This window comes from Mesoplodon mirus, assembly GCF_964341445.2.
Source record: "Mesoplodon mirus genome assembly, chromosome: 12".
Classification (NCBI taxonomy): Eukaryota; Metazoa; Chordata; class Mammalia; order Artiodactyla; family Ziphiidae; genus Mesoplodon; species Mesoplodon mirus.
The window spans coordinates 27,238,770-27,264,625 of NC_138988.1; the positions used below are offsets into that span (position 1 = coordinate 27,238,770).

General features: G+C 40.2%; 1 protein-coding gene across 11 annotated transcripts in view; it reads left to right on the forward strand.

Moving 5' to 3' along the window:
• Nucleotides 1-25,856, forward strand: part of CADPS (calcium dependent secretion activator) — a 485,320-nt gene that overhangs the window by 323,980 nt on the left and 135,484 nt on the right. For 8 of the 11 annotated variants that reach the window (XM_082638325.1, XM_082638331.1, XM_082638324.1 and 5 more), the window contains exons 11-13: nucleotides 610-822; nucleotides 14,371-14,507; nucleotides 18,186-18,373. In XM_082638325.1, coding sequence (XP_082494451.1) covers nucleotides 610-822; nucleotides 14,371-14,507; nucleotides 18,186-18,373 — 538 coding nt within the window. Of the gene's footprint in view, nucleotides 1-609; nucleotides 823-6,186; nucleotides 6,199-14,370; nucleotides 14,508-18,185; nucleotides 18,374-25,856 lie in introns of all 11 variants that reach the window. The other 3 variants (XM_082638330.1, XM_082638328.1, XM_082638323.1) reach the window with 2 other exon arrangements.

The following is a 25,856-nucleotide window of genomic DNA, read 5'->3' on the forward strand; positions in this document are numbered from 1 at the left end:
GAGAAGGACAATAGGGCAGTAGCTCAAGGGAGAAGTGGGGGTCAAGAGATGTTTTTGGGGCTTCCCTGGTGGCGCAGTGGTTGAGAGCCCGCCTGCCGATGCAGGGGACACGGGTTCGTGCCCCAGTCCGGGAAGATCCCACATGCCGCGGAGCGGCTGGGCCCGTGAGCCTTGGCCATTGAGCCTGCGCGTCCAGAGCCTGTGCTCCGCAACGGGAGAGGCCACAACAGCGCGAGGCCCACATACCGCAAAAAAAAAAAAAAAAAAAGAGATGTTTTTGTTGTCCACTTTGTTTGTTTTTAAAGATGAGAGAAATAATAGTGTATTTATAGACAGATGTTTACCTGTCCATTAGGCAGCTCAATTGACAATTCTGTCTCCAACCAAACAGAGATGGCGGGAGACAAGAGCTGGGCTCACAATGCCTCTTGGACACCATGGCCCCACTTTGTGGCCAAGTGGGTATCAGATTTCCCATCCTACAGTCAGATAAATGGCTCCTCCCTTCTGCAGCCCAAGAAAAAGCACAGAAACTGCCTCTCTCAGAACTTAGTCCTGCCAAGAACATTGCAGCTCAACTTAGCAGTTTTTTTTTCCCTTTTAACCCAGGTTTGGAGGGTGGCCGAGCCTTCTTCAACGCAGTCAAAGAAGGAGACACCGTGATATTTGCAAGTGATGATGAGCAAGATCGCATTCTCTGGGTCCAAGCCATGTACCGGGCTACCGGTCAGTCACACAAGCCTGTGCCCCCAACCCAAGTCCAGAAACTCAACGCCAAGGGAGGGAACGTGCCTCAGCTGGACGCCCCCATCTCCCAATTTTGTAAGTAAATATGCCATTTGTTAAAAATAGCTCTGTAGAGTAAAGTCAATCTTCCAAAGTTGAGTTAGAAAATCTAGTTGCTTTAACATTAAGGATTCACAAAATCATGTTTGCTGAAAAGAAAAAATAGTGACTTCAGAGGGGGAAAGTTGGGACAAAAATGTTAGATGAAAGTAATTTTAAAGTGCAATACTTGACATTTCCCCCTAAGGACTAAACAAAGAAAATATATTTTAGGTGGATTTTTATTTCTCTGTTTTGGTGAGAGTTTAGAATTCACAGCCAAACATGTATTTGTTTGAGTCCTTCAAATATGGTAGATTATGTATGTCCTTGCCTCATTTCTTCCTATTAAAAGTAATTGTAAAATAGGGCTTGATTTGAAATAAATTTAAATCTGCAACTTAGAACCATTTAAAAATAAATGATGACATTATCACATGCAGTGGAAAAAAAAAAAAAAAAAAAAAACACGGTACCCATTCTGAGCTAAAATACCAGAACCCAAAAATGAAACTTCCTCCTTAAACAGCCCCAGTTCATATTCCAGTCTCTTCCCCTCTTACCTCAGCATCTGCTTTAATTTCTTGCCCTTTTGCCATGCCTTCTTGCTACCTATGTTGGTTTTTATCTTGCAACACTTCAGACACACAGGGTCAGATGAAAGACAGCATACGCTTGGAGATACTTATTGAAACAAAGAAAATGGAAACACTGAAAACATAAAGCACCAAATTAAATAATTCATTTTTTACAAAACATGAACCCTAGGGCTTCCCTGGTGACGCAGTGGTTGAGAGTCCGCCTGCCGATGCAGGGGACGCGGGTTCGTGCCCTGGTCCGGGAAGATCCCACATGCCGTGGAGCGGCTGGGCCCGTGAGCCATGGCCATTGAGCCTGCACGTCCAGAGCCTGTGCTCTGCAATGGGAGAGGCCACAACAGTGAGAGGCCCGCGTACCGCAAAAAAAAAAAAAAAAAGGCCATAAACCCTAAATAGAGATGTTAGGGTTCTGAATAACAGGTCAATTAGGAATAGCTTGGGTACAAGTCATTTTTAGCAATAATCATGGTGAGTCCTGACTTTAGCATGGAACCCACTGATTCAGTATAGTTCACTGAGCAACTGTCTAGATGACAAGACATTGATGAGGAAGACAGGTGAGATCCCTGCTCTCAGGAAACCTACAGCCCAGTGGGGAAGTCTAGACAGTAAACAAGTAAAAAAATGAGTAAGATAGTTTCAGACATTGAGAAATACCATAAAGAATGTCATGCAATGGTGACTGAGTGGGGAGAGGGAATATAAGTCAGATGATCTGAGCTTCAGCCCAAATGATAGGGAGTCAGTCCCACAAATATCTGTGGAAAGAGAATTACGGCAAAAGGGAAAGCAAGTGTGAAGGTCCCTTGTCGGAAATTTGACGTTGAACACAGTGCTTTCACACTGTCTCTCCTCTGTTGCTCTTAAAATATGGATCGAGGGCTTCCCTGATGGCGCAGTGGTTAAGAATCTGCCTGCCAATGCAGGGGACACGGGTTCAAACCCTGGTCCGGGAAGATCCCACATGCCACGGAGCAGCTAAGCCCGTGTGCCACAACTGCTGAGCCTGCACTCTAGAGCCCGCGAGCCACAACTGCTGAGCCCGCGTGCCACAACTACTGAAGCCTGTGCGCCTAGAGCCCATGCTCCACAACAAGAGAAGCCACTGCAGTGAGAAGCCTGTGCACCACAACCAAGAGTAGCCCCCGCTCGCTGCAACTAGAGAAAGCCCACGCACATCAACGAAGACCCAATGCAGCCAAAAATAAATAAGTAAATTTTTAAAAATATGGATCAAATAATTTTGTAGCTACAGCAACTAAATAGAGAATATTCTCTTTTCAATGAATTCCACTGCCATGTCTGTTTTTATCTAATAAGACTGTGTTCTTAGACCTTGTAACACCTTTACTGATGGGGAAAAACTCTTTTTGGATGACAAATACTATCCATCAGGTGCTCCCAGGGATACCTGTCCAGTACTGATGGCTTTTTAAAGGGAGATGCATTCCTTGTGGGACATTGCAAATAATCACACAATCATGTGGGTTTCCACAAAGAAAACCCTGAAAGAATAAGGAATAAGTTGAGGAGGACTCAGGGGAAGAGGGACAGCCCTTCTGACCATGACCACCACCAAGTGTCCTACTTTCTTTTTTCTCTAACATTTGTGGCATTTAAGTTTGAGAGCAAAGAGAGAGAAGGAAACATCTCTTTTTAAATTGTTTAGTCACTGGTTGAAATAAAAGCATCCCCAATCTTTACTGAATTAAAATAATTCCTCTATAGTGGAATCCCTTCTTTCACCTTGCCCGACAGGCTCCTTTTAAATAAATTTAGAAACAACACATCCCATTATACTCCTCTGAGATGGAATTAACTGTGTATCAGGAAAAATTCCTAACTATAACCACCATCCAAATCAAGCTCATAAAACATGTATCACAGGTGATATTTGGAAAATCCTGGTTTTATTTCCAAATAATCTCCACTTCTTCTGAAGTCATTTCACCTCACATTCAGTGTCTTTGTTCTATCATCTGCCAAGATTAAGAAATTACTACTTGGTTCGTGATTAGCCCCCTTTTTTCTCTCTAGTGTAGGAAAGAGGATGGACATTCAGGGGTAAAATTAAATGGAGACCAGACACTGATTTTAAAAAGGAGCGTAGTAATGGAGGCTCTTGAAGAGGGGATGGATGTCCCTTCATGGAAATACACAAGGGCTCTCGATTTACATTTCCCTCCATGGGTAGGATCCATTTAGCTATGCAATTAGAATCTAGTCATTAGGCAATCAGCTACAAGATTCAGCTGAGTACACACAAGCTTGAGGTGTGTCACTATTCTAGTCGACAGAGGGAGCTTTTATTACATGGAGCATCCAAAGCAAAATTCTAAGGGTTCGAATTTGTGGGGTGGGGTAAGTAATGTCATTCCTAGAAAGCATGTGAGGGAGGCTGAGAGATGAGTGAGAAGGTCAGATAATTCATGCGTCTGGGACCTATCAGTACCTGGTGGCAGAACCACCCTGTTCCTTATTGTCCCCTTAATCACTGCCCAGGAACAGAGGTTCTCTAGAGAGTATGAGGACTACCTTCCTTCTTACCAGGTTCTGTAAGAAGGAAGCCACCACTTTCAGCCATGCAGATTGTGCCGTGCAGGAGACACTTTTCCCATAGACAGAAATGTGAATGGTGCCTCCTGAGTTGTGCAGTGCCCATTCTGCACAACTGTACACCGTGACCCTGCAGTCAATGACAATCTTTATGCGGAGCTTCAGCCCACTAGTGTTCACCCTAATAATCCCATAGTTGCTTTACTACCCCTGAAACAGAGCCTCAGCTGCTCCAGATTCTATCTAATGCTAGTTTAGGCACTTAATAAAAACTGCAGCCAGAGTACCAGAAAGTGAGGCTGTGTTCCCATACTTTAGAAACCAGCATCGGAATCCAGTCAGGGTTTAACCAAACCAGCCTTCTGTATCTGATCGTTTACAGTTAGGGGTATTTAAAACCCATGAGAAAGATTCAAACAGGGGCCAAGAATTTTACACTGTGTGGTAATGCACTGAGTAGTTGTGCAAAACAACCAAAAATGGCTGGGGGTAGGGGATATATCATAATTTTTGGTGGGGTCTGCCACAGAATTGTGGTTACATAACAGTTACTTCAAAGCTGCATTTAAACTGGTAAATTCAAACCCTCACTATTAAATAGATCAGGCTTTATATTAACTCAGTCAAACTTCCAATGTTTATTCAAACTTAACGTAACCAACTCATCCAGATTTGCCCAAGTCTTGTCTGGTTTTAGCCATTAAAGTCCTCTGTCCCAGAAGCCCTTTAGTCCTGAGCAAACTGGGATAGTTTGGTCACCTGGTACTACAAAGTGAGTTAACAGAAAAATGAAAAACAATTACAACACAGTAGTAAAGTAGCAAACTTTGATCCTTCACTGACACTTGGTTCTCAGTCTATACCTCGATTTATTTTGTCACATCACAAATGCTAAGTCAATCACAGACCCTCTAACAAAAGGAGTGAAAACAATCAAGTATTGCATTTTAAAAAGATTTCCCTGACTTCCAAAAGGTAAGGGTCATTGTTAAATACTTAATTCTGTACACATCTCATCAAATCCCTGTTTTTGAATATTTGCTCAAAGTATTTGCTGTTCTTGCAAGTGAATGATTTTTAAGAACAACTTTTCTATGAGTTAACTTTGTTAATCACTTTGTTAATATTTACATGGCAAAGGGAAGCTACAGAGAAATGGGATAGGTTTTTTTGGATAGAGAAAAATAAACACTCCAGTCTTGTCATGTCGCTGTCTGCTCAAGGGAAACTTGAGAATGGAATATTTTACAGTTTGGGATACTTGAGCGTAATTGTGAGTTTATTTGGGTCTTTCTAAATTCAGTTTAACAGACTTCTGGGTGCAGATTTTATTTTTTGCAATTTCAAAAGCTCGATTTCAAAATGAAAAGACACGTCTAAGAGTGGAGTGGAGTATTTGTATGGAATTGGAAAAACTGAAAAAAAAATAGATCCTGCTATTCATTAGTTTGTATGTGACTCTACAATGATTTTGGGAGGGTTCCACCAAACTTTTAAACCTTTTTGTTCTTTTGTGGTTTTTTTGATGTGTGTTGCTGTTGATTTAATTTCTCTCTCTCTCTCTCTCTTTTTTTTTTTTTTTTTTTTTGGTTAAAACTTGAAAAAATTAAGTCAGCGCCTAGCTATACAACTTTTTAAAACAAATACTTGCAATTTTCCAGTTTTTTAAGGCCAATGTTGCTTACCTTGGAAATGACATCCAAATCATTGAGTTGAGTGTTGCCACGATTTATTATGCCAAGTGGCCTCTCATTGAAACACCCGATCCCTGTGCAATGTGTTAGAGGAACAGTGGAAAATCAGTACCTCCGTTCTCAAGAGTGCAGGGGGAGGGGGTATTTTAAGCTTTGCTCTTTGGTCAATGATTGATATATCACTTGCAATGAGTCTCATATTGATGTCTGTTTCTCAACTGATAAGTGTTAATCACATCATAGATCCCTAAGGTTGGATGTCTTTGAGAATTGTTCTAATTTTGCTACCACCTGAAGAGTCTTCAGCAGTTAGGGGGATCTTGGTTACTGTTGGTTTGGGGGGGGGGTTGACTTTGTTTTTTTGTTTTGTTTCATTTAAGTTTTCTTGTTCAATCTTTGCTCAAACCCAAGAACTTTAGCTGCTAGGTTAGAACTCCTGTCTGCTTTCCTGAGCCTTGTTGCTAGTCTTTATGTTATTCTGGTTTGTTCCTTCTTACCCTGCTAACTTCTAGCTGGACTGAAGGGTAAGTGTTCCCCTATAGCTAGCACAGCTCAGATAATCAGACTAGATTATCTGACACCTGCAATGTGCTTCCTCCCTCTCCTCTGAAATCTTCCTCATGTCTAGACTTTGTAGTAAAACTTTTCATGTTATTTTCCTGACCGTAGGTCTGAAATGTCAGCTTCATACTGAAACTAGGATGCATGTGATGTGTGCATAATTGCCTCCTCTCCTTGGCTTTCATATTGGCATCAAATGATCCTCTGAGTAAAGCCAACCATTAACATATCCTAATTTTTTTATTCCAAGAATATTAATAAACATCACAACAAAATGGCAAATAATGCCTTTGTTTCGTGGAATTCACAGTTACCTGACTGCTTAATGCCTGAAAACAGATCATTTTGCACCCTGATGATGTGTTGCTATTGTTGTTTTTCCTTTCCCATTCCAAAGGTTAGAATGGTCAGCGAACCAATGGTGTGGTAACCACGGGTACCTTAACAAATAGAAAGGGGGGGTAGGAAACCCAAAGATGTTAACTGAGCAAGACTCCAAGAAATTGCAGAACACAATAAAGTAAATTCATTATTTGAACACGAAAGAATTCATTCTACCTGGCTTGAGGGTGTGCTCTAAGACCCAAGAGAGGATTAATTTTGAAAAGAGACATGTAATACATGCAACTACCACGCATAAAAACAGGACATGAAGGACCCAATTGAATTCATGTAGCTTATTCACAGAAGCTTCAGGTTCACAATCTCACAATGTCATGGAGGGTTTTGACCTCTGGTCTCAAATATCTCTCTGCTGCTCTCCCAAGAACAATGACAACAATAACTTTTTTGGATATCATTTGTATTTGTATTCATTTTTCTAAAAATACACCTGTAAGAGAAAAAAAGAAACTTTAAAACATAGAAACATCGTTCTCTTCACTAGTTGAGTTATTAATAAAAGAGAGTACACAGTTCCTTTATTCATAGAGGAAAAAGCTGTCCACCAAAAATGTGTTGAGAGAAAACTGGACATTAGAGGGAGCTAGAAAAATGGGTCAAGAGAGCAGGCAAATATGTACTTGAGTATTTTGAATGCGAACTTAGAAGTTGTAGGTCACATCATTTCTCCTGACCATTTAATAATAGTCCTTTCTTCTTTTCGTTTTTTTCTTTAATTTGCTTTCTATCCCTCCTTTCTTTCTTTTTTCTTTTCTTTTGCATAAATGTACCCCTGGCTAGCAGACAGATTTTTTTTTTTTTTTTACCACTTCAAGCAGATAATTTAACTTTCCTTTCCTTTCCATGTCCGATGAGGCATTTTTAAAAGCTTACCATAGAATGTGAACTTTGTGGGCTTTTAGGATTTTGCTCTACTTTTTTTAAAGATTAAAAGAAAGGATGGATGAATAGATGACTGAATGAATTTTGTTCTCGTGAATTTACATGTATTTGCACAACAATGCATTGCTATCCTAGTAGACTCCCAAATAGTTGTTTGCCTTAATTCCTTCTGTAGTTTTGTCTCAGAAGATTTTTGCTGCATCTTCTTGTATTGTCAACTTGCAGTTGCTACATTGCAGGAATGCAACATCAGAGAATGAATTCAATATTAATTTGCGTGACCCCAAACCACACTGTGTATCACTTTCCTTCTCACTCTAAAGTAAATGACTTTTTAAAAGAATAGTCTCTCACAATCAGGGCCAAAATTTTCCAAATACCCTGTTAGGATGTCAATAGATCTTCTTAAATGAAGGGTCACTTCATTGTTAACTGCTTCAAACACATATAACATATTATTCACTAATCAGCTGAGTATTTTCATGACCTATAGTGATTTATAGGAAGATACCTTATTAATGAGTCAACTATAGAAAATTTGTGTTTGCTCTTATTGCAGGGACATAAAAATATTATCAAGTACTGTATAAATTAATTGAAAATGTAGTAACTACAGCAGGGAACATTACAAATCATTTATTTGTTTTGAGATCATTGACAAAAAATTCTGTTACGATTTTTACTCAAAGCATTTGTCTTATGAAGAATTATAAAAATGAACATTGAAATAAATATCACATGTTTATCCCCTTGGGTGTATTGCCAGAGATTTCTGCAAAATGCAATGTGGACCTTGATAGCTTCGGAAGAAGCCATCCTCTCTTGGCCATGCAAGTTAGCTTGATTGAGTCAAAGGCACCATGAAAGAATTAAGTTGTTTCTCAAGGGCAGCAGGCAGGGGAGGACCCGTCTTTTGCTTGCTGTGCAGAGCTCAGGCAGGGCACAACATCCCCTGGTTACTTGACCATGCCAAGAAAAACTCTTCTAGAAAAATCCGTAAACAGTCAGCTGCCATCAGTCATTGTCATTTCTTTATTTCATGTCTTCTGATGAGGTTGACTACTGTCATGGTTCGTTATTGTCCAAACCATACATTCACTCTTGTACTGTCAAGCAGATATGACAAGCACACATTTTCCATATAGGAAAGATACAAAGTCACCTTTTAATTTGCAGTTCGAGTTCACAGTGACTTTAGAGTTACATGAGCTATTCTCTTGCCTCTAGCATCCATCAGGGATAACAACAGCCATAACTGTGCTCTAAATTTCAGTGATAAAGCAGCTACCCCTAGTTTATTATAAAAGGGATTCATTAGAGGAGGGAGCCTCCCTCAGACAATTTGTTAACAACACAATCATAGTTATTTTCCAAAGCAGAATTTTTCCCCTAGCCTATAACAAGTTCTAACAGGTAATACTACAAAATAAAAAGATTTGACCCTTTGTATGCATTCCCCGAGCTGTTGGGATAATAGAAAAATCTCAACAAAATGAAAATTGGAAAGCTATATTATTCCCCTCCCACTCAAGAAAATTCCATTTGGTAGACCTTATTGGAAACTTATCTAAATTTCTTTCTATCAGAAAAAAGATCACACAAATATGCTTGCTATTAAGACGAGATCGTGAAAAAATATGATATATGCTTTCCCATTGTGAAGGAGAAAAAGAAAAAGAATATCAAACATGAAATGAACCCAGACATCACAGACAAAATAAACGATAGGATGGTCAATTAGGAACATCACTGGAAATTTAAGTAGATTAAATGAGAGTATAAAATCCACATAATCGTATCACTTTAGGAACCATTATTTTCCCAACATTCCTTAAATGCCAAACCAAAATTGTTTCTGAGCAAACTTGGGGTAAAAATTTTAATTAGTTTCCTCTTGAAAGCATACTTGCCTTCCCTAAGTCTGCATGTCCATCAGCCTGCTTCTGTGTCATGGATACCCATTGATTGTTCTTTTAAGTTTATAAATGTAGTTTAGGTACCAATATCAGCTTTATTCATCTAAGTTTAGTCTGAAGTCAGTCTCCTATGCCCATGCTGTAAAGAACTCCAAAATCTTTATGCAATTACAGCCCAGAAGTGAAACAAGAAGCATTGTTTGGAAGATGTGTTGAATTATGCCCTAGCTCCAGAGCCTATGAAATTACATAGCCCATTTTCAATACATTTGAAGCCCTTACAAACTAAGCAGGACTGAGCAACTCTTCAGCCAGGTCTGAAAAAGGTAAAGATTGAAGTAACTTCTTAAAATGCAGTCGATCCTTGATTTCTTAAGTAATAAAAAAAAATACATATATTAATGAAAAAGAACATTGGTATGTGTCTCCCAAAGCAAGAGATAATCCAAACATCATTAGAGTTTTAAGCTTCTACTTTACCCTCCTAATTCTATTTTGCTCAGCCTAGTATTTAAATTCATTTGCATTCCCTTGACACATGCCAAACATTGGCAAGGGAATTGATCCCAGTGTGTCCTGAATCCAGGAATTGACTTTCTCATCCTTTTGCTCTGGGCTGTTTTCCCCTTGCTAATGTCAACATTGGAGTTTTCTTTTTCTCTCATCAACCAATTCCAATTGTTTGCACAGGGCAAAATGCGATTGCAAGGAGCATTTAGTTTTTAATGTTCAGCACTGTAGAAGAACAGACTGGGACCGTGCAAGGATGACTAGGTGGTGTTGCTTGAGAAGCACCCACAAGTTCTTTGAAACAGAATTTGGAACAGCTGGACCACTGCAGTGTTTTATTTTAAAATAGATAACATATGTAATGCATATGGTCCTAGACATGTATGGAGACACAGGCAGACAATCTGAATGGTATCCAAAGACACCTGCACCTAGAATTCTGTTTCCTTTTATAAGATTTTTTTCCCCCTAAGAACACATGTTCCCACTTTGGGATTTGCAAGATGCCATCTGAATCCCCATGTGTGTGACTCCTTAATAAAGTCGATGGGAAGTTTCCTGGGATGCAAATGTCAGAGTAAGTCAGTTAATAAACACCTTCTAAGGACCTGGCTCCTCTGGGAGCTGCCAGGGGAAGTAACAGATCAGAAGCTTACCCTCAAGGAACATTTTATCTACCAGGGGATTTAAGTGTGTGTTCTGACCACAGAGAAATTGGAACATCACCCAGCAAAAAACAGAGACAGAGAATAGGAACTGGTTATACAGGGGCAGAGGAGAAGCATAAAGCAGAGAGCTTGGGAAGGACTCCCAGCTTCCTAGAAACAATATGGTTTAAGAAGCAACCTATAACTAACAATATAGGTTAATAGCGATCAATGTAGTGACAGCCTTGGCTCCCTAAGAATATTAAGCAAACCGGCTTTGGGAGCACCAAGAAGCCTGCCCGTTCACTCATGGCTAAGGTTTTTGAGCACTTAGTATATGCCAGGCACGTAGGTGCTTTGCAGGTTCTGCTTATCAGATCCTGTCAACAATCCTCTCTGAGGGTAGACTCAAACACCATTCTCAACTTACAAATGAGGAAAATGAGGCTCAGAAACACTCATCAACTTCCTCACATTGCATACCCTGTAACGGCAGAGCTGGCCTCAAATTCAGTCTTCGTGACCCTCTAAGCCCACCCACTGAATCACCTGCTATCCTAGCTCAAATAAACTATTCCTGTTGAATTTAGTGTATCAACATTTCCTAAAATCAAGAAATAGAAAATATTTGTTTAGAGAGCACATTTATTTATCTCAGTGAGATAAATTCATTATTTTAACGCATATGTTTCGAGTGCCTGCTGTGTGCCAGGTATGTTCTAGGTGCTGGGAACACAGCAGAGAATAAACATTTCAAAATCCCTGCTTGGATGGAGCATCAAAATCACAGCCCTTCCTTGGACACCTTAAAAAAGCATTCCTGGCCTACTGCTCCTCTTTTTTTTTTTTTTTTTTTTTTGTCTGAATGTAATAAGCTCAGTGAAACTCTCAGAAATTTCCTGGGAGCCAGCCACCCTGTTAAGCACTCTTGAGTTGTTGGAACCATTAAGATAATGAACCTAATTCTCAGTAAATGATGATTTTGTGTAAGCAAAATCCAAGGGCTGCTCGTTTTACTTGCTGGAAATTCCCACTGCATTAAGCTCCATCCCATGGAAGGTGTAAAGGGACCTTAAGGATGATTAAATGACAGTGGCAGCAGAAAGGGAGCTAAAAGTTCGGCTCATTTTACACACGAGGAAACTGAGACTCAGACAGATCAACACTTCAGCCAGTATCCCACACCTATTTAAAAGCGGAGCTCACAGGAGCACCCAGACCTCCTAAATCAGTCCCAGGCTCGGTCACCCCCATGTGAACTGACAGAGAGGAAAGAAGGAAGAAGGGAAAAAGGAATTTTTATGTTGATAGGGTTACTTTCGGAAAAGGAAAACAGGCGGATTTTAAGCATATTTTAAAACCTGCTTTAAAATGTGAGTAAAAATGAAATTGTTCTTTAGATGAAGTCCAAGCCAAGAATTAGCGGGGTGAAGCCGTCTTGTGATGATGGATGGGGGAGGTGGGAGGGGGTAGGTCTGTATCCAGGTCTCCACGGAGGAGGCAAGCTCTCTTTCCAGATCCATTTCCTGAGTGGGCAGCCATGCAAAATAGTTCATCACAGAGTTTTCAAGAGGTTCAGCAAATAGAGGAAGAGACTTCAAACGTGGGGCATATTTTTAACAGCTACAAAAGAGCCCCCTTCTCCCTGGCTAAATGACTGTTTGCACCATCATAATTGAAGAACACTAAAATAGCAGAGGCAAACTGGCCAAGTAAAGGGCCCGACCGGTTTGTCAGCCTACAGCCTCTTTTGGGAAACCTGAGAGCAAGAAGCTGATGCGAGCCAAATTGCCTCATCTATCTGCTAGAATTGGGAGGCACAGAGCGAGTGAAGCTTTTTATGAGGATGGAACAGGACAAGCAATGGGTGTACTCCACTGTTAGTTTCTCCGGGGACTGACAGGATGGGGGCGAGAGGGCAGAATGGTCCTGAGGGACGGAGCAGTATCACCTGGATTACAGGAGTGCCATCCTGCAGGGGGACAGCTAAAGTTGGAGCAGGTTTAAGACACTTGCTTTGAGCCAGAGACACTCACACACACACACACACACACACACACACATATCCCAGAACAGCTAGCTTTCTCCCCGGTACCAACTTCCTGGCCACCTCTCTTTCTAGCCATCCTGAGTCAAAGGAGAAATATAGCTTGGAGACCAAATTACCAAACAAAAGAATCCTCCTAGGTAAAGCACCTAAACTCAAATTGAAAGCACTTTCCTGAAGACAAATCTGAGGCAATTAACCCAGCAAAGAGGATTCTTTCAGATTGTCTAATATAATTCCTGCTCATGTGATATCCCTTCCAGAATTTTGTGTTTTATCCTATTAGTAGAGCGATTTGGCTATTAAAACAGACATTCTTCAACTTGCCTTCTGGTAACCGTTGCTTCTGTGTGTCTTGGGCATAAACAACACATCCTGTTCAAACACTGACCACTTGCTGCTTCTATGAAAGATGACTGAAGATTTAAAACCCAACAAAAAGAGGGCATACATCTGACATACCATGCATTTAGGTTGGAAGGATACACAAAATTAATAATGTGAGGAAAAATCATCATCTTAATATCACACTGCAACTATAATCCCCATTTTCAGCCATCCCCCAAGCAGGGAGGAAAAAAAAAAACTGCCTGGGATGAAGGCCACTTTTGAAAATATTATTCAAATACCCTCTCAAGTCAGAAATCCATTTTCCCATGTCCTGACAGCATCCCTGGTCCCTGGCAGGTGCCCGTATTCCAGTAGAATGTTGCATGCAAGGGGATGAATAAACTCTTGCTTGATTTAAGATTCTTTTTCTTCACAGCATTTCAGGACAGTGAGTAAATATGAGACAGAGTGAGCCGATTCCTTTAATGTCCAGGATCTTCATTCCTTCCTCTTTGGGATTTGCTTGGTCTCACTCGAGTCGGATTCTCTGAGTTATTTTGCCGATTGAATATAGACTATTTTAGTTACACATATTGAGATTAATTAGTTAGCCCTTAGGAGGTTTTGCCTACAGCCTTCACCCTGTAAGGAAAAGTGTGAATACATTGAGACTATTAATTCACAATAAATGGCAGATCATAGCTCTTGTTGAGAAAATTTGTTTGTCTTTCATAAGCTTCGCTAACTGAGTAAGCACACTGTAAGGCAATGTCCTTGGCTATCACAAACTAAATTCCCGTTGAACTTATTCTCCAGGTTTCAATGAAAATCTTTTGTTATTATTTTGTTTTAATTTTGGAAGATGGGGACCCAGACCCTTTGTGCAACCAAATCGGCCACGGGGATTTGGAAGGGGAGGATAAAAATATTGTCACTTGGCTGAAAATCAGCATAACCCTTTTTTCCAGATAATCCCAATAATTGTAGAGAAATTGCTCTAGATATAACCACTGGAATGGCAGAATCTATTAAAAACCTAAAAGCTAAATAGGCTTTTATAAGCAAAGATCCGATCTGCTTTCAGTGTTTGGTGAAATGCAGGCGAAGTTACGGTCGTGTGCTTAGTTTTTCAAGAACAACATAAATGCACTGGAGTTGTGATCATTTGATAAACATGTTGATGCCAATATATTTTTGCCGAAATGCAATAAACTCACCAGTAAGTGATGCAAGTTGACAATGGGAGGTATAAAAAAGAATATCTTGGGGATGTTGGTGGGAGGCAACGGGGAAACAGCTAGCGTTTGTAATGCCTAGTGAATTCCTGTGTATTTGAAATGTCAAAGAAAATGTGATGTGTTTCTCTAAATTGTGTCTCTCTCTACATGTATAAATGAACAGACGCAGATAGAGCTCAAAAACATGGCATGGATGAATTTATCTCTTCCAACCCCTGTAACTTTGACCACGCTTCCCTCTTTGAGATGGTGCAACGTCTTACTTTGGATCACAGACTTAATGATTCCTATTCTTGCCTGGCAAGTATATTCTTTGGTCTACAGCAATTGAAACGGGATAACATTTCAAAAAATAAAATATTTTTCTACCTTTATGTCAGAAGCTCTTTTCTCCGTTGTGGAGCCCCTTTAACAATTATAAATGTGTTCTTGATTTCCTGTGTTGAGATAGTTTTAGTTACCAAAGAAAGAAGACAGAGCGGGAGGAAGTTATCAGTAAAGACGGATCCAATTCCCCAGCCTCCCTATCTGAGCTTCCCCCTTTTCAGCTGCTACATGAGAAATATTCTCAAGAGGGTAATTGAGTTTGGCACCTGCTTATGGAGAACTTGTAAAAATTGCCTCGGTTTCTTAGACATTAAGATTCCCCTCGCACCCCACCCCACATAGTGAGACCCTGTGCTCCTGTCTCAGAAATGAATGGGTCCTTTTTATGTATTTTTTTAAAGATCAAAATGATTTGTAAATCAAGTTCGCTTCCCTTTTCATAAGGTAAATGGGTTTGGGTTTGTTTGTTTGAGTGGCTTTCTTCTTTCTACATAGTATTCAAAGCATTTTTCACCCTTTGGGGGAATTTTCTTGTGGTGCTTTAGACGTTTAGAAGTCCCGCTGTCCAGCAAGAGCATGAACATTTCTTGAAATCCTATTTTAAGCCTAGATTTAAATCCATTTAAATTTAAGGGACCGCTATTACGTGTTTATTAGATTTATGAAGATAGATTTGAGATTATACCATCAAATTCAAAAGCCTAAAAGAGACCCAATTTATTTCCTTCTGCAAACCAGAAATTGTCACTTAATTTCTTAAAGATAAAGGCTATTAATCCCACATTATAGATGGGAAAGGTGAGGGGAAAGGATGAAATGGCTTCACACAGAGGAAAAGCCTCATCCCTGACTCCACACACTAAGGTTAATATATCTGTATGTTATTAAATATTATATAATTAACTAAGGTTAACATATTATTGATATTAACATAAGTATAGTGAAAATCTGGGTTTTTTGTCTAAATGGTATGGCTCTACCCTAAATCTGTCCTGACTAATTTTTTTGTTTTAAATTCCTTTTCTTGTTCTGTGCCAGAAGCCAAAATATTAAAAATGGTAGATAAAATAGTCTAAAAAACAGAAGCGGGATTATGTGGAATAATTTATCAATCTTCGTCTCACAAAAGATTCATTGATTATCTCAGGTTTAGAATCACTTCATCAGAAGTCTGAACTTTGCCAAATTGGAAAGGAATACATCATTTTGACTAAAAAAAAAAAGCTTACCTTGCATTGCAAGGCAGTTTTTCTCAAATGTGTTTCCTACGATTATGTAATTATTCATGTAATTATAAATTGCATTCGTGAAACTTGTAAGAATATGCCTCTGAACTTAAATAATTTCTTTTTATGTACAATTCCTAGTCTCTTGAGGAATTTTTTGAGGAGTCTTATTTTCAAGACTTTTTTCAAATCCTAATTTCTTAAAACGATTTTCTTTTTCACTAAGAAATTCATCACTAAGGAGTGAGTGCCCTCTAAAAAAAATTAAACCAGAAATGAAATTCTGAAGCTTGCTCCCTGTGAATCATATATAGCCCTAAAAATCCAAAATTAATTATGAATATCATAAAACAGTTTCCTTTCCCGTTTGTGTACCTGTATCTATTAATCATCATCCCCAAATTTCAGAAAATAACAGCCATTAAAAAGACCTTATCTCCTGCCTCTATATATTCCATTTTCTCATTATTACAATCTTTTTTTTCAGTTAGTTTTGGAGACCGACCAGCAGGAATACATAAATTTTTCTGTGTCTTCGACTGAGTTCCTAATTGATATTTCTTCAACTCTTTTCAAAGCAGCTATTTTGGCATCTACAAAAGACTTGGTGTCATCTGAGTCGTAGAAAATATATTTTAATCTTTCACAGCAGTGTTGTTTCTAAGATTTAGCATTTGGGGTAGCAGATGGAGTGGCAAAGAAGTTGCCTATAGGGGCAGCCCACTGCCTCGACTACTCTCCCGCCCTCTGCAGTAACTTATCATTTGAAATAGGAAAGATGCCGTCTTTCGTTGGATGCATTGCTGAGCTGCATGTTGTCTATAGAAGTTTCCCCGGATCACTAATACCAGAGGAGAGTGTTGGCAGGGGCCTCCCTCGCTGCAATTCCTTGGCCTTTACCTGCCACCTGGTCACTTTCTCCTTTTGCCTTTTCTCTCCCAAGACAGAGCCATATTCAAAAGATGACTCAGAGAAGACCCTCAAAGTAAAATTAAATTTATATTTAAGACAATCCTAAATTCTCGGCTTACAATGTACCACCTCAGTTGGTTTCTTTCTTGCTTCAGAAAGGTACCCAAACTGAAAGAAGTGATTGGATTTCAGGCTTGTCCCAAGGGTGGCTTTGAGTGGCAAGTCGCTGGGCCTGTCTGATCAGCTCTTAAGTGCATGATAGAGGCAGCAGTTTCTACCCCATCAGGCCTACCCATCTGCTCTGGATTGGAGATTCCATCCGGGTTCTCTTTCAGAGCAGAGTTTTGTGTGGTCCTGCAGCAAGCAAATACATGATAAGAAAACAAATAACCGCCAGGGAAAAAATAAAGCAAAACGCTCAGCCAGGGCACAGGAAGCTCCTCTCAGTTTAATTGAATCCTGTATGATTCACAACTTGAAAACTTAGTCATGTTGTTCTCTTTGGAAAGTTCTGTTATTATCTTCATTTTAAAATCTAAAAAACTTTTTTCTTCCAAAGTGAAAGGATTTATGAAGTCCTAGCATGTATGTAGACCAATCCTAGTATTTATTAATGCTCCAGAGTGTTAAAAAAAAAAAAAAAAACACCCAGAAGACTTGGAGTAAGACAGAGCTGGGTTTGCAAGAGGGAGGGGATATGGAGATATATGTATACATATAGCTGATTCACTTTGTTATACAGCAGAAACTAACACACCATTGTAAAGCAATTATACTCCAATAAAGATGTTAAAAAAAAGTGAAATAATCCAATAGTATCATACTCTACATACTATTTTACAATAATTTCTTGCATTGTGACCATATTTCCATGTTAATAGGTATATTCTGTAATATTAAAAAGAAAAAAGACAGAGCTGGGTTTGAGTCCTGCCTGTTTTGTGTTATTTGTGAGCTCTTATTTCCGTTTCCTCATCTATGAAATGGAGGTAAACCTGCTCTGTCTGCTTCTCAAGGTTGTTATGGGGCTCAACTGAAAGTTCTTTGTCAAGGGTAAAGCACTGTACCCAGTTAAGGCACTAATGTTATTATTTCCTCTTATCAGTAACCAAGACTTTGCCCTACCCACACTCCAACACTCTTTTAAGGTGGATGCTTCAGGGTTAAAGCAGTGGGTGAGCCTCTCTTTCTGGAGCCATGCCCTCTGCTAATCCAGATGCCATCACTTACTAGCTGCAGAATGCTAGGGAAACTCCATGTCCTCCCTGAGCTCAAATTTCCCGACCATCAAACAGGGATAGCAGCACCTACCTGATAGGGCTGTTAGGAGGACTAAACCAGATAGCACACACGGCGTTGGGCACAGCGGCTGGCACTTAATGAGCAATCAGGAAGTGTTATCTCTGTGGCTATTTTTAACCCCCTTCTCCAGTCATCCCCAACTCTAGCAGCTCTCCCCCAGAAAAACCCAACCTATATTTAAAAGAAAGTCTCTCCTTTATTCTCCAAACAGGGCTGGTTCAGTCCTGGCCAGGTGTTTGTACTAGACGAGTATTGCGCCCGAAATGGAGTCCGAGGGTGTCACCGACATCTCTGTTACCTCAGAGATTTGCTTGAACGGGCAGAAAATGGCGCCATGATTGACCCCACCCTCCTTCACTATAGCTTTGCCTTCTGTGCATCCCACGTCCATGGGAACAGGTAAGCACATGTCCAGCGGTATTTTAAAATATTTTTTAAGGCACTGGCCATGGTTTATGACTGGTCCTGCTTTTAGGGTCATCTCTAACTCTATCCATCCCCAGACCAGTGGGCGTGCACGCACACACACAGACACACACACCAGCCACACAAACACAAAAAACACACAGGTCTGAATTTCTTCTCCTTTCAAGAGACTTAACAGAAATGGCAAACAGGACTTCTAGAGTGGTCTCTGAAATTAGAACCATGTAGGCTCAAATCATGGCTTCTCCATTTGCTTTCCATGACCCTGGATGGTAATTAAACCCTCTCTGCCACTGTTTTCTCATCTGTAAAGCAGGGATGATGGTGTCCTCGTGGGGTTGTCAAGAGGATGCAAGTGGATATAAAGGGTTCAGCACAATGCCTGGGACGTGGCAAGGGCTAAATAAGTATTTGCCTTTGTTGCTGGAATCATTCGTTCCATAAATATTTAATGATTACTTGTTGAGGAGCAGGTACTCTGCTATACCTTCAGCGTGCATGGTGAGCAAAAACCAGACACCAAATGAGGGCAGAGTTATATAGAGATTGGTTCTCTGAGAAGAAGGAATAAAACTCCATGGTAGCAGTTAATAAAGGAACACAACTCAGATGGGGTGGCAGGATGGCAGGAAGAACCTCCCCAGGGAATCGATGCTTGGGCTGAGTGCTGAAGTAGGAGTTGAGTGGTTCCGAGCAAAAGGAGCAGCATAAACAAATGCACTGCATAGGCAAAGCAAGAGCTGAAACAAGCTAGGCGAAGCTGGAAGGCACAGATAATCATGACACTTAGAGTTTAACCACAGAGCTGGGAAGAACTTCAGAGATCACAGTGTAATCAACGCCCTCAGTTTATAGGTTTTATAGACAAGACCAGAACATCAGTTCTAACTCCATACTAAGTACTTTCTTTCTTTAGACATTGCCCAGCTCCTGGAGGAAAAGTTCCGTGTTCTAAATAATGCAAGGCAGCAAATAATTTAAGAACATTACCATTTGGCTCTGAGGACGTGGAATAAGCTTCCACACTGCCACAGCCAGTTTACTATCCCAGTGTATGTAGCCTCACATTACTATAAAGACAAGCCTACATTACCCCGGACACCTCAACCAATAGCCAGGGAAGGCACACCCAAGGAAAACTAGGTATCTTCAGAAACCCAGCCTGTGATGAACAAGTTGCTGCTCTGCGGAAATTCATATGTGGGAGCATCCAGAATTGACTGCATTTTCTTTTAAATCAGAACTGGATCAGTCATCTTCACCTTTGCAAGCTATACAACTCTGAAGTGTCTGTGGGGTTAGTTCTGTGCTTTTCCTCTCTCTAGCACTGGTAGATTTTATGAGATGCAACTTCAACATTTAGAGCTGGATAACAATAGCATTGTAGGTTTGAATATTTAACAGGCAACAAGATTTTCATCACCTCCCATTGTTATAAGGTTTGCTAGCCCAGCACATGACCTTTCATTTGCATAAAAGATATTCATGAAAACTCTGATACCTGGGGACTGTCTCTGCATAATTCAGCTTTTTTTATAAATATACACTTTGATGACTATCTGTTACAGCCTCTTGGACTGAATTCTTTAAAGAGAGAGAGAGAAGTTGCATTATATTCTCTGGGTTGTCACACTGTATTCTACATATGTTACTGAATAAGAAAGTGTTATAAAATAATGAAGTGTTTTTGTAAACTCCCTGGTAAACATCATCATGAATTATGATACACATTGTCTGGATTTCATATTGTAAGACTGCCACTTGATTCACAGTTAGGTTTATACATCTTGTCATGGAAACAGTTTTGGATTTCTTATTTTCAGTTCTGATTTTCCTTATGCAAGTTTGCATCTTTTTTTTTTTTTGCTTATTATTTTAGTTTGAATGCATTTGCTCTTGCTCTTTGATGCATCCTTCTTTTTCTTTTGTTTGTGCATGTATGTGTGGTCTTGATTCTCCCATGGCTGGCCACACTCTCTGCATGCCCCATGCGACCACCCCTTCTCCAAAGTCAACAAATGCATGCGTACCTTAGTGGGCTGACACCAAATACAGACCCTGAAGGGAGCAAAACTCCCTCCCCATCTGAACCAGAGGCTAAAAAAGATACCAGAAAGGAATCCAAAAAAAGAAAAAATCCCAAAACCCAGGCAAATCCAGAGCCCAAAAGGTAAGAAGTTGTGTGTGTATTGGCTTGTGTTTTGCGATGTCTGTGACCTTCTCTACCCCCCCATCTATGCCTCCACCTTAGCGAACCCCAAGCTTTGTGTATTCCTGAAGTCTCTGTTCAAACGTGCACTTTAAAAAAAAATCCTAGCAATGGACAAAAATACCGTGTATTAGGAATGAATTTGAGTCAGGTATTTAGGGACACTTAAAACATGTTTGCATTGAAAACAAAACAACTAATTAAGCAGTATGTAAACAGAATCATGAGTCAGATTGCTTTTTTTAGTGGCATCTAGTTAGGGGCCTGGTACCTTACCAAGTCATTCATAATAAGCAACCCATGTTTAATAATTTTGAAATTATGGTTAAGAAGCAAATAAAATGGGTTGGCATAAGATGGGTTTATACATCATTTTTAGCAAACCCTCTCAGTTCTACATTTATCTTATGAAAGAAATCCATCTTCAAATAATGGTTTATAATAAAGGCACAAAGTAATGTCTATCACTAAATTAATGACTCTTAGTAGAATCGTTTATATGATGAGGTCACTTTGAAAGCACTTGTAAGTTCTAAAGTTTTTACTGATCCTGTCTTGTTTCCTGTGTCCTTTAGGGATGCTCTCTTTGTGAATTGGTAAAATGGCAAATTCGTGGCTTTTATTCCCTTTTAAAATAGATGTACAATTATCTCCAGTGTTATCCTTATGTCCTTCTTCACTTTCCCTATCTCACCCCAAATTAACATTGACATTTTAAAGTTTTGTTGTTGAGGTTTTGAAATGTATATTCTGACCCTGGCATTGCCAAACTACACAAAGTTCACAAGGAGGTATGCTGTATGTTTCAGCATGAATTTATTCACTTGAATATTTCTAAGTCCTAAAATATATACAGTTCACTTGTAGGCAGACCAAATGAAAATGCCAATTTTCACTTCCTAGAGAATGTAGCAGGCTGTCAATCAATGTATGCAGGTCCAATAGTGAAGGTCAAAGAATGCCCCGATCCCATATGGACACCCATCTTCTGAACTTACAGTATACAAGGATGAAGGTGGAGTGGAGTTTTGTGTTTCCCTGTGAGGGTCAGACCGCAAGGTAGAAGTAGCTTGCAGCCAGTAAAAAAGTGCATAGAGCGTTGTAGGTGCCTGAAGGAAGCCTCTCTGGCTGCTGTCCAAGGTGCTGCTTTTGGCGTGATCAGCACTGAAGCAGGGCAGAGAGTAAATGGCCACACTGGTTGGAGCCTGAGCTATTCCCTGTGCCGTGAAAAACTACCGAAAAGGATTGTGAGTGTCATGTTGAGGCTTATGAGGGTCTATGTTTGCGTTGCATTTTTAAAGGAAGAAGAAATCGTAATGTTAAATATCAGTTGTGTGGAATTCTACAGTTTACAAAGTGCTTTCATACATTCTATCTCATTTGCTATAACATTTTCAGGTTAGCTACTTTGACACCCATTTTGCAGATGATGAAACTGAATTCTGTAAATTGAGGTGGCAAACCCAGATATTCTGAGTCCAAAGCTCTTCCTCTTTGTACTACATCAGCACTGCACATAGATTCTAAAGATCTGAGTATTAGAGCCTGTTCTGCATAAATCTAGGATTATCATATCTCACTTCTATACCTCAGTTTTCTCATCTGCAAAATGAGCACATAGAGCATCTGTAATATCCCATCCACCTCTAAAATTATCTTCTGTGGGTTATAATAACAAGTAAAATAGTCCATTGTTAGATTTCGTAAGTAACGTTTAAATAAAATAAGGATAATTGCCACCATTTAATAAGTGTTTGCTATATGCCAAGCACTGTGTGAAGTGCTATTTATATATATTATCTCATTTTATACTTATTGCATCACTGTGAGATCTGTATTATTATTATCCTCACCTAACAGATGAGGAGTTTGAGGCTCAGATATATTCAGTCACTTGCTTCATAGCAAATACATGTGTGGGCCTAATTCAAACATGGATATTCTGACTTTGGAGCTTGGATTTGGAACCTCTCTGCCTTACTACCTGCCCAGCATTAGCATTTGTGTAGAGTGTGAGATGCAAATTCAGCCATTTGATGTGATTTCAGCATTTCCAGGTGAGATACTCTAGCAGCCATCTGAATTAGTTAAAGACTTTTCCATTTTTGTCCTAAAGATGTCCAAAATCAGTTTGGCCCACCTGGTAATTTTGACCTTGTGGAAAAAGTCAGAGCGTATCTGGAGTTTTAAACCACCTAAAAGGAGAGTCTCCTTTGAATGCCAATTAACAGCCTTTTTGTACTGGAAAAAAAAAACCATTTTCCTACCTCTTTCACCAGGATGAACACTGTTTGTATGTGGAGAGGTTATCTGTTCTTTTTTTTTTTTTTTCGGTACGCGGGCCTCTCACTGTTGTGGCCTCTCCCGTTGCGGAGCACAGGCTCCGGAAGCACAGGCTCAGTGGCCATGGCTCACGGGCCCAGCCGCTCCGCGGCATGTGGGATCTTCCTGGACCGGGGCACGAACCCATGTCCCCTGCGTTGGCAGGCGGACTCTCAACCACTGCGCCACCAGGGAAGCCCAGGTTATCTATTCTTTGACCCACAATAAGAAGGAACTCATGACTCATGGAAACAAATTGCCCTTTAACTGAATTTAACTGAACAGTAGAGTTCATTCCTATTGTCCTCTCACAACCAACTTTAGATTAGGTAAAAAGTAGCTTTTTACCTAATTTTCAGTTTTTTACATATTAATAACTCAGCAGCCCCCTAGGTGAAGGCAGAGCCCGGCTCTACTGCAACTGGACATCATTAGTGATTGCTCAGGTGCTGGTGACTGAGTTTATTCCACCTTCTTTGAAAACCTGTGCCCTGTCTCTGTGAAACACTAGACCTACTTGAATCCAAAATATCTAATCCGAAGTAGACATATCTGGTCAATCAGGAAGGTGTTTGCTGTGCATAATTCCAAGCAGTGGAAGATATGGAACCATCACATGTTTGGAATCTTTTAGCATAGTGGTCTTGACTAGGGGTGATCTCTTCCCCTGGGGATACTTGGCAATGTCTGGAGAAATTTTTGATTGTCACACTGGGGAAGGGCGGTGCTGTTGTCCTCTATGGGTAGAGGCCTGGTATGTTTCTAAATACCCTGCAGTGCATAGGGCAGCCCCCTGCAAACAAAACCCAAAACATCAAACTTCCAGGTGATGGGATGAAATTTTTCCTTTTTACTTGGATTTTGGTTTCTTTTACACAGACGTATTCTGTGTCTAAAGACATGACACTGATTTTCAGCTTGTGTGGGGGTTGTCACACTGTAGTGTGCATATAAATCACAGGGGGAGTTTGTTAAAATGGAGAGTATGAGGACCCATCCTCAAATAATTTCATTCAGCAAGTCTTAGATGGAGCCAAGCATCTGCCCTTTTAATCAGTTCCTCCCCACGTATTTCTAAGGCATTTGGTCTGCAGATCCTACTTATGCAAGGCCTTGGTAGTCTAACTTGGCTGCACATTGGAATCACTTAAAGAGCCTAAGAAATGTTGATGCCTTAGCCCCGCCTGCAGAGGTTCTGATTTAGTTAGTCTGGGATATGGCCTAAGCATCATGGTTTTAAAATCTTATATGTAGCAACATTTAAGAACCACTGATTGAGGGAACATTAGTTTGGACTAGCTCTTTAAAACTGAACCCATTTTCTCAAAGAGAGAGGGAAAGAAAGGAAAATGTGGGTATGTTCAGCTGGTTGCACTTGGCGATCATCAGATCCACAGATGTAAATCGCTATATCTTCTAATTTTTAAATCAGCTCCTAAGGTTGCAGTACTTAATTTTCACCATAATATTTTTAGTATTCTTTCTAGATGACATTTAGATTAACATCACTTTGGTCACTGTCCCACAATGACAAGGCAATCAAACAGCTCCGATGATTGCAAGTTGCGTCAGTGTTCCTTGGATCCCTTTATTATTGGGATTGGAAATTTTTCTCATTTACATTATTATTTAACATTTCTTGAATGCCAGTGCTGTTCTTCACATATGGCCTGCAGAGAAAGTACATTGTATCAGCAATTAACAAATCCATAATGCCAACACCCCAATCCAAAGTAAGCTGCATAGATGAATGAGTCTGTAAGCAGATGTAAGAGGGCCTGAGTCCTAAAAATCTCTGAAAATGTGTCCAAGGATTCTTTTGGGAGATGTATTTGGAGGCAAGGTGCCACTTGTGTGCAAAGACCATGTGATCCCTGTGGCTTAGATCTGAGTAACTGAACACTCAGATGGAGCTCACTTTTCTCCTCTGTTACTCCATCAGCTTCCCTAAGTCAGTAAGTAGTTCCATCCACCCAGTTGCCCAAGACAAAACCTTGGGAGCCATCCTTGATGTTTCCTCCCTCAGCACGTCACAAGGATTCAGTTACCGTGCCCTGTCAATGCCCTTATATATCTCTCAAGTCCATCCACTTCTCCTTCTCTTCGATGCCACTGCCAGAGTTCAGGTCTCTGACTTCTCTCCCCTGGACCACAGCTTTATTGACCATGTCCTTGCCTCCAATGTGGGTCCCTCACTCCCAATCCATGTCACATAATGGTTTCCTTTATTTCTTTTTGGGGAATGCCTAGCTGGAAGTAAATGAGTCATTTTGCATATAGATTTTTTTCCTTCTCCAATTTCTGCTTCCTTCCTTCCGTTCCTCCCTTTCTCTCTCTCCATGTTACATACACATATACTCATCATGACATTATGTCTGGTGCTTTTTAACTCTCCCTCCCCAAAAGAGAGAGAAAAGACTATAGCAGGGTAGATCTCTTTTACCATCCTGTGAATACAGCAGTCTGGTAGCAGGCAGGCATGGGTGGGGGATGACAGTGACATTCACATTCTTGGTCTCATGTTACACACTGACACAGGCATTATTGCACTTGTGGACAGGAGCACGTGGCTGGTTGGCCTCCTCTCCTGGCTCTGAGCAGGTAGTGCTGGCCTTACAGATGTCTGTGTCATGCTCTCTAAATCCTAAAGAACCAGCTTCACCTAATCAGAAGAACTTCTAAGAAGGAGAGGGGGAAAAGTCCAAACACATTTCAAGTAAAAATCTGCATCCCAAGGAAAACTTTTCTCTAGAGCTTATATTCTAACTTTTAACCCATGTGACTCTCCTCCTAAAGGAAATTTGTCCCATGACAATAGCATATTTTCCAGCTCAGACACAAAATCTTATAAAATGTGCTGCATCATCTATCTCATTGGTGCAGTCTCTCTGGCCCATGACAAACCATCCAAATAATGCGCATTTT